The 16,491-nt window shown below is 40.6% G+C and overlaps 1 protein-coding gene across 5 annotated transcripts in view; it reads left to right on the top strand.

Annotated features, from left to right (window-relative positions):
• The window catches only part of EFR3B (EFR3 homolog B), a 146,776-nt gene that overhangs the window by 29,144 nt on the left and 101,141 nt on the right, over positions 1 to 16,491 (top strand). Inside the window, exon 1 of one of the 5 annotated variants that reach the window (XM_087717415.1) lies at positions 1,856 to 2,040. The exons of 2 other annotated variants lie outside the window; for them this stretch is intronic. Coding sequence is in view for 1 of the 3 variants with exons in the window: in XM_087717413.1 (XP_087573539.1) it covers positions 2,039 to 2,045 (7 nt within the window). In the remaining 2 variants the exon portion in view is untranslated. Of the gene's footprint in view, positions 1 to 1,855; positions 2,046 to 5,586; positions 5,694 to 16,491 lie in introns of those variants that run through there. 2 more of the 5 variants (XM_087717413.1, XM_087717416.1) reach the window with 2 other exon arrangements.

Below are 16,491 nucleotides of genomic sequence, written 5' to 3'. Positions count from 1 at the left end.
CACAAATTAGCATGCTAAAGGAAATCAATAGACCAACAGTAACTGATTCAAAGAAGATTAAAAAGTGAATACGAAAATTCTGCATAATAGGGAGGTCAACATTCAAGTTAACTTAAGACAATATGCTGTGCTTACAAGAACCTTTGGTACTGGAAGTTAAATTCTGTAGCCAAGGAGACAAACAAATGGATAATAGAACAAATCAGTCATGGCATAAATGATCTGGCTCAGGTTGTAGTAATGTATTTTGGACATATTATGCAAAGTCTCAAAAACCCTGAACTCATCACAATACTTAGGAAAGTGGAAGGAAAGAGAAGACAACAAGCAGCATGTAATGGATGAACTCCATTACAATGGCAATGGGTATCACATGCTTTGAAGCAAGTTGAGGACAGAGCTTAATTGGAAAAAAAAAGACATATTCATTGTTTCTCAATTTTTAAGATATATGAACTTCAACTCCCAGAAATCCCTGTCCAGTATGCTAAACTGGATAATTCTGGAAGCTGCAGTCCATGCATCTTAGAATTGCTGAGGTTGGAAAACGCTGGGTATGGTGTTAGCATCAGTTAATAGCAATAGCAGTAGACTTATATACCGCTTCATAGGCCTTTCAGGCCTCTCTAAGCGGTTTACAGAGAGTCAGCATATTGCCCCCAACAATCTGGGTCCTCATTTTACCCACCTCGGAAGGATGGAAGGCTGAGTCAACCCTGAGCCGGTGAGATTTGAACCGCTGACCTGCTGATCTAGCAGTAGCCTGCAGTGCTGCATTTAACCACTGCGCCACCTTGGCTCCTAACAAAACAAAAGTAATCATTTTTTTTTTAAAAAACCCAATCAAACCAGCGGTTGGAGTCAAGAATTTTTACTACCTGCTCTGTGGGCATAGCTTGGTGGGCGTGGGGTGCTTGGTGGGCGTGGCAGTGGAGGGATACTGTAAAATCTCCATTCCCACCCCACTCTAGTGGAAAGTTACTGCAAAATACCCATTTTCCTCTCAATCAGCTGGGACTCGGAAGGCAGAGAATACATGGGGGCGAGGCCAGTCAGAGATGGTATTTACCGGTTCTTCGAACTACTCAAAATTTCCACTACCGGTTCTCCGGAACTGGTCAGAACTTGCTGAATACCACCTCTGAATCAAACCAAGAGAACGAGTAACTCGAAACACGATCCCTTGGGGATTCAACTGAAATCCCTTTGCTTGTAGCACTTCTTGGCTTCTGATCTCGAAAACCCAATTCTTCCCATCCCGGCACTGAACCTTTTGAACTACAAATCCGACCACTCTTTACCATGGTACAGAAGGCTCCCCCTAAACCACACCACCACAGCAGAACATCCCGTGCGTTGTCTATGGAGATTCTCAGTTATTCAAGTCATGGTTGTCCCAAAGGTGTACCTTTCAAGAGGCAACTGGACTTTCTGGTTTTTCTTTGAAGACGTTTCGCTTCTCATCCAAGAAGTTTCTTCAGCTCAGCCATTTCCCCACTATCCTATCAGAGCTGAAGAATCTTCTTGGATGAGAAGCGAAACGTCTTCAAAAGAAAAACAAGCAAGTCCAGTTGCCTCTTGAATAAAGCACCTTAGAGACCCGGTTTGTTATTAGAACAACGAGTCGATATACCAAGCCTCCTGCCTAAGCAGGGGGTTGGACTAGAAGACCTCCAAGGTCGCTTCCCACTCTGTTATTCTATTCTATTTCAGACGCGTGGTCCGTGGGGGCGTGTCTAGGTAGAGGAGGGAGAAAAAGGACCGCCTCCTGCTTGGTCGCCACCCTAATCCCCCTCGCCCATGCGCAAAGCAAGCCTTAGCCGCAGCCTGCCGAGGGGCCGCTATTGTGCCGCCGCCACCGCCGCCGCCCGCGTGGGCTTTGTCGCTTCATTCATGCCCCCTGCTGGTCCCGCCCACTCCTGGCTGCGCCGCGAAGGCTGAATGAACGCCAGAGGCGCCGCAGAGGCAGAGCGAGCCCGCGCCGCGGATCTTGAGTTTTGGAGAGCGGGCCGGCGACCGGCGGAGGGTCAGCTGAGCCATGTACGGTAAGGGAGGACGGGGCGTCCGTTTTTTTTCGCTCCCACCCCCCCCACCCCAAGGATTGGATTTTCCTGCCTGGGTCCGGTGGAAGGTTTCTTTCCCCCTTCCTCCCCCCCCCCTTTTTAAACCTCTTGCTATTTGAGCCGCGCGGGTCCGTTTCGTCGCCCACCCCCTTTCCCCGTTTCCTTCCCGATCGGAGGCAACCAGGCACTTCCCTTCTGCACGGTGTTTTCGAGAGCCTCTTGCTCCGGAGACGTTCTCGTGCCTGGCCCTGGGGGTTTCCCTTCCCCGCCCGACACTTTCCTTGACGGGCTCTCCAGAGATCCTGTGAGACCAGGCTTCGTTCCCAGCGCCCCACGCATCCTTTTGATGATGATGATGATGATGATGATGATAATGATGATCGTTCTTTATTGTCAGTGCACAACATATGTACAGTGAGATTGTACAATGTGATACAATGAGATTTTTTGACAGGGGAGCATGGTTAGGAGTTGTGGGTAGCCGGTGGACTTCTGGTGGGGTTTTACGGGCTGGCTCATCCTGGGAACGACTCGAGATGTTTCAGAAGCCAAGTTCACATTTCATCTAAATTGCAGCGGGCTGCTTTGAAAATCGCCCCTTCTTTATTTCTAAGAGCTGATCAGACAAATAAGGATGTTTCTTTCTTGTTCCAGCAAAGGCCCGAGGTTGGGAACTGAAAACTGTTTGGGGGTGGGCGGGAGTAGTGTTTGCCTCTCCTATGATTTTTTTACAAAGTAAAATATTGATCTAAAACATCCGTGTGGAGCCAGCTTCTTCATTGAGATGTCATGCGTTGGGCATTACTGCCTGGGGACTTGTCCTTTATGATATCCCTCTCTGACCACAAAGATCTCCATCTTGGCAAATTTTCTCTGTCAGGGGGTGTTTTTTGTTTGTTTTGCTAGCACTTAGAAGAATTCCCTCTGTGAAGACAGCTTAGCCACTTCTGGAAAGGAAGAAACCCTGCACAAACCCCCTTTGAGCAACATTAGAAACCCAAATTGCTCCTTTCCAAGGAAAACACTACTGCCTGTTTTCTCTCTTTCTCATGCACACACCTAAATCAGAGTTCTCTTGACACTTTGGGCCCAAACAGAATAGATGACAAACACTTAGAACTGCCCAGGGAGATGCAAAGTAGCATTATGGTCTTCTTCATCCTGTTAACTTGCTTCACTGATAGTTAATCAAACAGCTTACAGTTTATATCGCATGATTGTCGCAGATCTGCTGCAGAGGCCGTGGTTACCTTACTCTCTTTCTCCCCTGCCTGTCCCTTGTACAAGTTACCTAATGCTCCTGGATTGCTGTACTGCACTGGCTGCAGTTTTACCCGGCTATTGTAGTCTGTGTCTGCAGCTGGCGCTGTGTTGATGCAAGGAGGAGGAGTGAGTTCAGTAGAAAGTTTTGAGAACAGGAAAAGCTTGATAACTGAAGGTTAGAAGATCCAAGTTACTGGTGCGGGCATATATAGAACACACCGGGAGCAAAGGAAGTGGGGTGTATCAACCACTGTCCCTCCCCTATGGTCATACATTCCCTGCATCCTGAATACATAGCAGGCTCTAACAATCAGTATAGACGGAGCTGCTCTCTCTCTAGCGATGCATACTATTCAGCAGCTGTCGCTGTTAGTTGGTGCAGCATCAGGAGTGGGATGAATAGTAGAAGGGATTCATTAAACATAGAAGAGTATATATATCTCCATCAACTCAGGCACCAGGCTTTGCTTGGCATGACAAGAACCACAGTCTAATAGAGCCCAGTTTGAAGGAAGGGGATTCTGTTTGAGGAGTGAAGTGTGTACTTTAAGCATCTTCAAAGCTTAAGTTAGCTATTTTGCCCCTTAACCATTCCCTTCCATCCACTCAGTGAGGAGGGGAGGGGAGTTTTCAGCTGTGCCCATTACAGTAGTGACTCTGAAGCCAGAAGTCAACCCCTGGTTGTGCATCCATGGTGAACACATACCTAGCTGGGTCCTGCTGAATGAAACTCTTAAATGTTTCCTCCTTGCAAACAATAGCAGAGTTGTTCCGTCACCGGTTTCATTATTGTTCTAAAGTTTATTTATAAATTCTAGAAAGAAAACCATTAGTATATTGCAGCAAAAATAAGACAACTGTTCATTTTAAAATTTAAGCAGTTTATTTTCATGTAAGTGTTATAGATCATAGCCACTTTGTTTATCTCATACAGTATACCGTAACACCCATGAAATCTTTTGTGATAATAAATTGGCTAGCTTTCAAGTTAGGCATGATTATATATTTTTAATTATTTATTAGAATTTGTCAAACAAACACAAGAAAAAGAATAAAAATACAGTGATGGGGACGATATGCATTGCTTTTTTTCATATTGTTGATTTTTTTTTCACAGTAATTCCAATTCAGATTCAATTACTGTAATTAGTTTGTTTGTTTATAACTATAATTTATATAGTTTTGATTTTGTGGTATGTTTTTATTTACTGGCTCTTCTTCAGTGACATGAACCAGCAGCTTTAGATAGCTATAGAAGAGAAAAAAATTCCCTGTCATTGCACAAGAAAACCTTGGCTATTATTTTTCCACATACTGCAGTAGATATTTCTGCATGATAAAAATATAAGATGACAAATCTTACCAAAAAAAGTATTAAGGTTATTTTTAAATGTAACCCAAATCTGATTTACAAATCAGTTTTGTAAGGCAGTGGTCCCCAACTTTTCTGGCATCAGGGACTGGTTTTGGAAGAAAAAATGTCTTCCACAGACCCAGGGGGAGGGGATAGTTTTTACGTGCAACCCTGTTCCAGCGCATGCACAGGTGAAGCTTCACTCACTCACCCACCGTTTGCATGGTCCAGTTCCTAACAGGCTGTGGACCGATACCAATTCACGGTCCAGGGGTTCGGGACCCATGTTACAAGGGACATGAGACAGAAATTCAGTTAAGACAATATGCTAAGATTAACATTTCAATTTCAGCTTAGTTTCATTGACAGAAAGGCCCATGTAGAAGAAAATCTATGAAATGTATGCCAGGATTCTCCAAAATCTGGTTTACCTTATAGGTGAGCACCGCACAGATTCTGCTTTCTCTAGAAAAGCTAGAATCATTGGGCACATATTTATCAAATGTTCTTTGCTCTTCAAATGCCTACACAGCTCTTAGCAGTTCAGTGAAAGGTACAAATAAACAAAATATGTATCTGTTTTGTCTATGACTTGGTTTCTTCTTCCTCTTTGGCTCTTTTCTGACACTATTCTAAATTTGTATGCATTTTATCCCTTTTTAACCCTGTTAAAAGCCCAATGACTTGGCAAGGGTCCTAAGAGACAAATCCTTACACTTATATGTCATGTCAAACAGATCACCAAATCCCTTCCTCTTCCATTAAAGTTGATCCTTAATGTTGAACATGCCAGATTTAAAAATGTGACAAGAGATTATTAAATTTGTGTCCATCTGGTTTTTTTTGGGGGGGGGGTTTGCATCAGCGAGGGTAAAAGGACATTTGTGTCATTTCCTGCTCTGGATGGGGTACTTTTCTTGCAGGGTTCCTGCCTGAACCAGGAACCCCAAAAAGAAGCACTGGAGGAGGAATATTGTGATCAAAAAGCATCTGCCTCCAAATTTTCAGAAGTGGTGAGCTGGTACCTGGTATCGCAAGCTTTTCTTTGGGGGATGAGTAGGTATAATCAGTTTGCATTGCGTTCATTGTCTTGGGCTTTCCTTAGCAAGATGGGAATTTGATCTGTTTCTGGGTGATTCTTGCAGGACGATTGGTTAGTCCTTGCTCTTGTTATCTTACTCTTTATATCAGATATTTAAAATATGCAGTATGGGTTGTGCTTCTTGCAGTAGGCAGTTTCACTTATTTACTACACAGGAGTTTAAACAGCAAGGTTTCTGTGGGCATGAGCAGGTGGTAAAGTGGGAATTCTGGTGTATTTCTAATTCTTAATGATCCTTTGCTGGTGATTCTCCTGAGGAGGTGAAGAAAAGGCTGAGGGGAGACAGTACAGGCATGGACATGCCCTGATGCTCATGTGTTTGATAATAGAACATTTCACATGATGCTAATTAATTTTTAAGGAGGCAGCTGCCTTTCCGGAGGAAGGTTTGCATATAAACCATGGAGAATCTATTTGAAAAGAGAAAGCCTTAGTATCCAAGAAAATAAAAAAAGGATTAAGTGGCACGCATACCTATGGGTTTGTCAAATTTCAAAAACGTACATTTCCTGTGAGCTTACACAGATGAAGAAAAGCTTTTTGCATCTTTTTACCAATAGGGTGTCCAGCAGAGGTTGACAAGGCATCAAAGTAGATGCTTGCAGAAGTTGCAAGGAACAAATGTCTTTTTACTTTACTCGTCTTTGATTAATGGGCATATTTAGAGCATTTATGCTTATTTTTCTTCAGGAGTTCAAAGCGGTCTCAGATTGTCTCCTCCAAACAACTAGGTTAGAGTAAGCAGAGTGAGGCTTATGGTCAAGTTGAAATTTGAACCTGTTTTTTTCTGAGCCCTGTTCTGTATGACACTACCTTTGTTCTGCATCTTTAATTGCATGCTTTTCAATGTTGCCTTTAGCAGAGAAACTGCCTTATCCCTTTGCCTTGAGGTGACTGAGCCCTTCGGTAAGAAATGTTCAGTTTTTGATGGATTGCTACTCATCTTGTAGAATTTTTCTTTGCTGCATCAAGACTTTTTTTACTTCCTTGTTGATATAGTCTTGATTTATTAAGCATTGCATTGTTTACCCAGCTGAATTTATTTATTTGATTCCTGGATATGCAAAACGCTTCAAATAAAACTGGCAACTCTTATAAGATCTGCATGTTCTTTTGCAAAAGATTTTGCACCAAACCCATGCACCGTTCCCTGATTAGGCTTGCTATGCCATTATATTATTTGGGAAAGTGCCCTTTATTAGTCCTTCCTTGAACAAGTATGGTAAAGGTCACGTTAGAGAATAAGCTGAATGGTGACCTTATTATGCAAAAATCCTTGTCCATCATTTATGATTTCTCACTGAGGAACTCACGGGGTCCCTGGAAAATAGCTTGAAGATATAGCTACTGAGCTGGTTTGAGTGTCAGTCTACCTATTAATTAAATGGAAGTTTGCACAGCTGAAAGCTGGCTAGCGTTCAATTATAGATGACTTGGCAGAAGTATCTGTCCAAGGAAAACAGCCCTGATGGAACATCTCAGTTAGTGCTGCATAAGATGCTGATGATTAGGAGGGCAGTCGGGAGTATGATTTCTTCCCCATTTCCCTTCTAGACGGAAGGAGTAAGAACTAGTTGTATCATGTAGAGACCCCCATAGAAGAGGTGGACAGTAAATTAAAGCTTTCTGCAGTTAGACCCAAGCTGTATCGAACAGGAACCCTCTGAACATATAAAAAGGAGAATTTGGAAAACTTCTATTTTGGTGAAAACAACATCTTGTAATCTTTAGTCATAAGTCTTTATGTCTAATGAGGCTAACCAGACTTGGATCAGAAGCACCTATCTCTATATTTCTTAATTCCATTAGGCCATTAATTTAAGGAGCATATTTATTCCTCTTGTTCCTGTTTTGTTTTAATCCGTAACAATGGCATGAATCAAGAATGATTACTTTGCAGGCACCGTTCTAACAGCTACATGAACATATATTTGTTAATCCTTGTTAAGATGGATATGAGAATGGAGGAACATTTTCTTAAGTGGTAGTGCATCCTTGCCAATTTACTTGCTGCACTTGAAAAAAAAATGGGAACCAGTTATCATAAAAGAGGAGGAAGAAAGAGTTTAAATAATAGTTTAAAGTTCAAATATACAGACATAGATACATAAAAAAAGAAATATTCAGAGGCCTGAGCCTATACAGTTGCCCTAAAATGGAACTGGGTTTTACACAGGCAGGAAACACCTTATTATCCCCTTATCATAGAAGGTGATAATAAGGAGGTAAGCAGCTTTTATCAATATATATACAGGCAAATATATCCTTTGCATACAGAAAGTTATGCTGTTTTCCATCAACCTCAAGTAAAATAGAAGATGGTTGCTTCAGAGGGAGACATTCGAAAAGTAAGAAGATACTCTGTATATGAACAATATTTTAGTCATTGAATATCATGAATGGTATTGACAGTTGGATTTTTGGATATTGCCTTTTTTTTTTTTTGCAAAGCTAACATCCAACCTTGTGGGTAAAATGCTTGATTTGGAAGCATTTTGGAGGCATTTTTCTCTCTTAAGGCTGATTGACTTCCCACATAAAGGACACAGATAAAGCAGATGTGCTTTATTCAGTCCTGAATAATCTGTTCATCTCCAAGTCCATTTGCTGGTTCATTAAATCTTGATGCCACCTACCTAGTTGCAGTTTTTTTGCTCTAAAAGGGATACAGAATTCTACCTCAAGCTTCACATAACACTGATACCTGGAACTGTGCAATTCTATAACTTGTTCCAGGAATTCTCAAGGACTATCACAATGGCATCTATAGTATAGAAACTGATGCTGATCTGGACAGACTGGAGATCGTGTCTGAGGTATTTGGGGGCCAGGGCGCTTATTCTTAGTGCCTCTTAACATGCAGGAAAAATCCAACGAGCAAGAGAACAATAAAGAGAGCATGAGTAATAGAGAACAGTTCTGCCAATGTTTATCTGCTTTCCATCATTCACTGCCTCCCCCTCTTTGCAACCTGGAATAATTTGAAGGACAGCTTGTCTCATCTAACTAGTAATGTGCAGGTGGGTTGTTGAGTGATTTTCCGGACTCAGAAGGAGGAGGAGGCTGAAGCTACTAGAATTTCTGATCTTTCATGAGCCCAGAAATTAGCTACTATACTGTATTAGCTACTCAGAAATTAGTTATTGGGTGGGAGTGAAAAAGGAAAGTTAAGTTAGGAAGGCTGTTTTAGTAGTTGCCGTGGGAGAGATAGGAGCATGGCCTAGCCAATTTTACTTTTAAAGTTTCTGGTGCGCAGCTTCTATTTATGGGGTATTTGCTTGCTTTTCTTAAATTTCCACATCTTTTGCAGCCAATGAGAGTTCCAGAAGGGTCGCTGCTGTGCTAAATCTGTCACAGAAACGTCATCTGTGGTTTCTGTGGCTTTTTGAAGATCACTGGCTTTATAGAAGCATTCACTCTCATGATAAGAGGTTGTAGGTCACATCCTGTTTGATTGTTGCTTGTATAAGGGGGTGAGAGACAGGTACCTTGGTCTATATGCCAAACGAATAACCCATTGGGATCCCCATATCAAAACAACTTACCTTAGGTGCGGCCAGAACCTGAAAATAGCATTTAACACAGCACAGTCCTTAAACAAAATGGTTTGGTTGAGATCTATATATGTGGGACTGATTGGAGTAGATTGCAGGGGTGACACCAAAATATAATTTTATCATATTTGATCTATATCTTAAATTATTGTATTCTATTCCAATTTCATTTTAGACTGTATTTTATTCCAATTCCATTTTAAATCGTATTTTATTCCAATTTCATTTTAAAATTGTATTTTATCAAATTCCATTTTAAATTGCTTTTATCAACTTTTAGTAATAATTTGTTACTGGAACTTTGCACTTTGATATGGACCAAGGGCTAATCAATGAAGACTCAATGTCAAAAAAAAAAAAGGTTGTAGGGTTTTTTTTGTAAATAATCTGCCTGGCCAAATGAGACATGAAAGTTAATGCATTCTAACACTACTAAACACAGGGATGATGAGTGGTAGAAGAATGCAGAAGACTGATATAAAAAAAAGAAAAGAAAAATGGGGAGAGAGGAATGGGAATACATGACACACTGCATATATTTTCAAGTCATGTGTCACCCAGATATTGGGAATTCAGGGAAGAGTAATCTACATTTTGTCTGCATCACTTGACTTTTGTTGGTATTCTGTGTATTGGTTTTAGAAGTGAACCCATCATATTGGTGTGCATGCCTGCATATTCTTTCTCGGCTTTTATTCAAACAAGTATTGTGCTGTGTGTGGCTTGTTTGGATTAACATGTGCAAATCAAGTCATTTTGGTTTGTTCAGGGATCAGCCACAGTTCAGGGATGAGCATTTTATATAAACCCAGCCAATTGTGGTCAGGAAAATGGAGCAGAGTCCTTTACATTTGAAGGTGGGCTAGATCAGTGGTGGGAAATATTTTGGGAAGAACTCAAGTGAAGTAGTGGGAAAGGGGCTCCAACTTAGATTGGATTTTGTTGCTCTGCATTTTGAAAGGGGGATGTTGGTGATACTTGAGTTAAATCTTCTTTTATGGCGTATAGTAGCATTATTTTCAGGCTCAAATGCTGGAAATAATTAAGGTAGTTTTCTGCTAATCACAGAGCTTAGGAAAGAGAATGGAAAAGATGCTTGAGAGTTGTCTATCTCCCTGAGTTCATAAGTTATTTAGTTACATTGTTTTATAGTAAATCCCCCATAATATTTTATAACATCTTCTAGCACCATCCACCCATGAATCTTGTTCTCATTACTGCTATTTTGAGACAAAGAAAGTTGTAAGCAAGAGTCACATAGCTTTGGCCTAGATTTTTCCTTTGCGTCCCTGGGATCTTTTCATAGAATCAAATAATTGGTCGGATCAGACACATCCAGTTAGATGGTAAAGGGAGGGACAAATTCAACATTAGTAAAATAAAGAATTCATTTTTATTTTATTTCATAAACCTATACAGAAATGGTGCATTACTAGTGGGGGTTTCTTTGCTGCTTTCCTCGGATCCTGCCCTCTGGTGTCAAAGCATGTCAGTTTGGTCATGGCCATATGTTGAAACTCTGCTGCCAATCAAAGAAGATTATTTTAAACCAGATGGGCAAAGAGAGTGACCTAATAATAAACCAGCTGGGCAAAGTATGACCTAACCTCCTTATGTCCTTGTAGCAAACATGTTGTAGTGCATAATAAAGTTCTCAAATCTACCTTTGAGACCTACCTATGTTGCTGCTTCCATTCCAAAGGCTGGTTGGTACTACCAACCTAGTAGAATTTAGTGACATAGGAACAACCTACTTTACTAGTAGAGTATATACTACTCTATACTGCTAGAGTTCACTTATTGCTATGTGTGAACCCAGAATAATGGGTGAATGTAGTCTTTGTTGCTACAGTAAAAGGGCTAGGTGGGTGGGTGTGTATACATAACACACACACACACACACACACACATACATATATATATATACACACACACACACATATGTGTGTGTGTGTGTGTGTGTGTGTTTTATTTGTGCTGATAAATAAATAAAGGGAGACTAGTATAGATCTATTTCAAGCTATTTAGCTCTCATCAGCTAGCCATACCCTTACTGGGATTCGAACCTGTGCTGTATTGCATCTTAGGCAAACGTCTTAGCCATTAAGCCACAGGTCTCCTCCTTATCAGCGTGACTCTAAATAAATAAATAAATAAATAAATAAAGATAGATAGATAGATAGATAGATAGATAGATAGATAGATAGACAGACAGACAGACAGACAGACAGACAGACAGACACACACACACACACACACATACATACATACACACATATATATAGATATAGATATCAGGCTATTATGCTAACAACCATAGTTAGAATTAGCTTATAGTAGTAAAATCTACGTGCTTTTGGATTCACTGAAAATTCTTTGGATCATACAGTAACCTGAATGCAGCACCTGTATGCAGCTTATTAAAATAGCCAAGCCTATTTTCAAAATTATAGATGTGTGATTAAAAAAAAAATCAGATACGGTTATTTTAATAAGCCACAAAAAAGTACTGTACTTATGCTCCCATGTGATCTGAAATGTTTCTTCCTATATAAATTTGAAACATCCAGAGCCTTAATTAGCATTAGTTACACTGATAACCATAAGTTCTCCAGTATTTTTCAGCTGTATACCTGTATATTTCATCTCAAGATCATATTTTTTCCAAGTCACAATGCCCTTAATTTCTGCTGTCGTCATTGAGACTATGCTCTCAATGTTTCCAGTAAATATATATTCTATATTAACTTCTAAGCTTTAGTTAAAATGTTTTCTGCATCTCTTTAATAATTACTCTTTTCTCTTTTTAATAAATTAAAGTTTGTTTCAATAATTAGTGTCATTAAAATGTCCTGAATATTCTGAAAAAGTAAAAAGGTGTATTATTGGGAGTAGGGGGAGGTTTGCCTTGTAAAAAATAGAGAATTTGGGGTTCCAGAACCATTTTTTAAATATGTATACAGCATTGAATATCTGTTTTCTAATATGTGAAAGAGCAAAGAAAAATAAAAGGCATTTTCCAGGTTCATAAAGCCTTAGGCAATATGCTGGATACAAAACTTTCTAGAACACTGAATTCAGAAGCAGGTTGAAACATACAATCTACAAGAAGGTTTTCATAGTATGGATCAAATAAATATTGTTGTTGTTGTGAAGTCATGTCCGACCCATCACGACCCCATGGACAACATTCCTCCAGGCCTTCCTGTCCACTACCATCCCCTGGAGTCCATTTAAACTCACGCCGACTGCTTCAGTGACTCCATCCAGCCACCTCATTCTCTGTCGTCCCCTTCTTCTTTTGCCCTCAATCTTTCCCAGCATTAGGCTCTTTCTTCTCATTAGGTGGCCAAAGTATTTGAAAAATAAATATATTGGGAAGAATTATGGAATAGAAATTTGCTCAGGATTGTTAAGTTATGGTCAAACTTTGGGCTGGCAAAGAAGGGCTGATGCCCTCTGTTCTCACTGCAGCCATGAGGTCTAGAAGATTGAGTGTCAAACTTACTCTACCACAACTTGCCTTTTTCCAGAGCTCTGCTCTAAAGGTGGCTTGATATGAATGTCTTTGCCTAAGGATGGATTTCAGGAACACAGTAGGAATGTTGTTGGGATCACCAGCAATACTGTATACAAATGTATTATAATATTATTTTCCATTGGCCTGATTTGGTTTTCCTAAAACAATGACATTATTTCGAAAGAACGATCATAAATTGTAATAGACCAGTGTAGCAATTCTTGATTAACTGTTGATCAAGGTATTAATACAATCATGAACATGTATCATACAGGTATATTCCTAGCATATTCAATTTAGTTTATTATAATTTCAATAAAAAGTAAAATTCATGCATTCTTAGAAGGGAAGCATACCAGTTTTCTGATTGCTTTTTTTTAAAAAAAAAAATCTGATCCAAACATGGGTCCCAAGTGAAAAAGATTTCCAAGCCTCTTTATCAGCTAGAATCTAGTGGACCACAAACATTTGTCTAAGTCATCCTGTCTCCCCATTACAAATCACCAAAAGCATCAATATCCAACATTCCTTGCTCAAATACTTGGGATCTGTATATTGTATTCTCACCCCTCTCAAAACATTTAAAATTCCCTGTTACTTAAATCTGATCTACTATCTAGGTCCCATCAACATATGATGCAGCTCTGCCCGTAGCTTTGACTTTATGCACCCATCCTTGCTTCATTTTACTGCATAAACTGAATGAACATACTGTAGACCTCAGAAATATAGTGAAGACTTACATCTTAGTGATACAGAGGATGCTATGGATGTAAGTGACTTAGCTTCATTCTCTGGCCTATCTACTTTTGAAAAACGGATCAGAAAATAGCCCAGAAAATTGCTATTGCCAGCTATTGGCACCTGGCTGTTATATCCCTGTGGGTATTTGTTTTATTAAGTAGAATATCTTTCAATTTTCTGTCTGTTGTGGACCCCTTGAGACTCCTGACTCTACCCTGTTTCTCTGAAAATAAGACCTCCCTGAATAATAAGCCCAATCGGGCTTTTGAGCGCATGCGCTAAAATAAGCCCTCCCCGGAAATATTGCAACAAAGCAGCAGCCATGAGGTGACCATGCTAGGGGCCTCCTGAACCTCAAAAATAATAAGACACCCCCCCACCCCTGAAAATAAGGCCAAGCGCTTATTATCTTATGAAGGCCAGCTGGATTGGGGCCATGCAAACTTTTGGGGTATCTGCTTCCACAAATTGGGCAGCCATGGAGAAGACCCTTGTCCAGCATTCTGCAAGATAATATTGTCTCACAGATGATATCTGGAGCATGCTGACCCTGTGAGAAAAACAGAGATTGTAGTCCTATAGATTTATGGGCCATCAGATATATCATCCCTATCTCCAAATTATTTTCTTAATTGTGAACAATAAAATAATTATCTTAACTTGTCATCTCTATTCTGGTATAGTTATGTACAAAAATGGGTTAAGGCTGGAATAAACAAAGGCCGCTCCCTTTGTGACAGTCTATGATGGAAGAGGAGAAGGAGGTGACTTTGAATACTCCCATTGACCCTTGGGAGTTGATACTTTGATGTTCTGACCCCCTTCGTCCCACATCAACACACACTCCGAGCCAAAGATAAGTTATGGTATTTAATTAACAGACAGACAGGTCCTTGGCAGCAACCGGCACAGATAAGCCTTGGCAGCAATCCAACACAGAAAGCCGTGGCAGCAATCCAGCCTACCAAGCCCACAATAATGTTCTCCGACATTAGTTCCTGCGTTGACTTCTGCAAAAGGGCATGTGCACAAGCAGTCTTTTTATAATCTGGAGAGGAGCCTAATTACCACCAGCTGAGTGCAATTACCTCCTGTACTTGCACAACTGTTCCTGACGCCTATTAGCTCTTTGGTGCCGGGCATCCAGGAACAACTCACTGCTGACGTCAGGAACACACTCCCTTGTCTCCTCCCCACTGGTCCAAGGCTCAGGTGCCTCCTGGTGGCCAACCAGTCTCTCTGCACCCTGCTCGTAGTCGAAACCCTCTCCAGGGCCCTCCACATCCTCCAGAGCCAAGTCATAGGGCCCCTCACTGTCGGCGTCTGGTGGCAGCTCCAACGGCTCCTGCTGGACCACAACACTTTGATAACCCTGGTTTATGCCAATCATTTCCAATTTTATTTCCAATGGCCCTAAAACTTATATCCTTGAGATATAGATATATAGGTAACATAATTTCTTGCCTGTTTATTTCTCTCTCACACTTTCTGGTCTCCCATAATTTTTTGCCTGGCTTTAACCCATTTTTCCATTAACTTTTTTATATTTGCTGATGTTTAATAAATGAACATTTAGCTCTATTTTGCTAGATTAACTGAGTAATGTGTACTTGATCAGGTTTGAACATAAGTATTGACAATGCTGAATGCAAATTAAAATGGAAATTACCAATGGTAGTTTTCCAACAGCCTGAAGCCAGGAAAAATAATAAGGTAGGAGTATTGGAAAATAAATTGCATTTTGTTTCAAAGAATGTGTAAAACGCAGGTTATACTAATTTATTTTTCCCCTTATGACTGAAATAAAAAGGATAGAAAATCGACTGAGTTGTCTAGTGAAAGGGATCTGGCAATACCCACTTTTCCAGGTCCTTTGCAGCTTAAATGGCAATAGGCAGTAGAGAAGGATGGTCCCATGTTCACAAATAAAATGGATGAAGAATCACAGGTTGTTAGGAGTTTCAGATCCAATAACATTTTAGGATTATAAAATTCAATGCCAACACTTTGAATTGGCCAGAGAATTTCAGGGGTGGCGTGCTGTGTGTTCTCAGGGGTTCGGGAGAACCCCTAGCTAAGATCCTGTGCAGTTCAGAGAACCCCCAAATCCCACTCCTGGCTGTCCCTGCCCACCCTCCCAGGAATCCCCACGTGGCCTGTTTTGGGTGCAGGGCGTGTGAAAAACAGACCCACTGGAAGTTCGGAAAAGGCCTCCAGAGGGCCTCCGGAGCCTGTGAAGGCTGTTTTCGCCTTCCCAGATGTTTGAGGAAAATCTCTGGAGCCCGGGAAGGCCAAAATGGATGATTGATTTATGACCTTCCAGAAGATTGGCAGACTAGCCCCAAATCAATGGAAGGCAAGATTTGCAAGCTTGCCTATCTATGTGACGATCTCAGTGGGAAAGAGAGATTGCTATCCCCTCTCTGCCATAGAGGCCTTAGGAAATAGAAGAACAATTCTTAGAAGGAAACACCTGAATCACGGAAAATGTTTCCTACATATGTTGTCTTGAAAACTGTTTAAAAGAAAATGCATAGTTATATCTTGAGTCATCAAAACAGGAAGCAGTTCAAGCTCATCTCTGCAGATACGATCCCAAAAATGGTAAAGTCTCAAAGCAGACTGGACTCTGGATGACTTCATGGGAGAAATCAGTCTTCTTGGCAGCAACATGGAAGTGATATGCCATTGTTTACTTCCAGGATGTTATTTTATTTTATATGTATATATGGTCTGTCCTGTGAGTTCTGGGATTTCCTGATGGTTTCCCATCAAAATGCTCTCGGATCAAATCCTGCTTAGTTTTTTAAACCAACCATAAACAGTCATAGAAAGATGTTGTATGCCAGGACACTTTACTGTTCACGTAGTTTAGTGTTGTTTGCTTTGAT

The sequence above is a fragment of the Thamnophis sirtalis genome, unplaced genomic scaffold, assembly GCF_051295495.1.
Source record: "Thamnophis sirtalis isolate CommonGarterSnake01/CBP01778 unplaced genomic scaffold, rThaSir2_p1.2 scaffold_6, whole genome shotgun sequence".
NCBI classification, from domain to species: Eukaryota; Metazoa; Chordata; class Lepidosauria; order Squamata; family Natricidae; genus Thamnophis; species Thamnophis sirtalis.
Note: the sequence above shows the minus strand (reverse complement) of the source record. Positions and strands in the feature narration are given on the sequence as shown.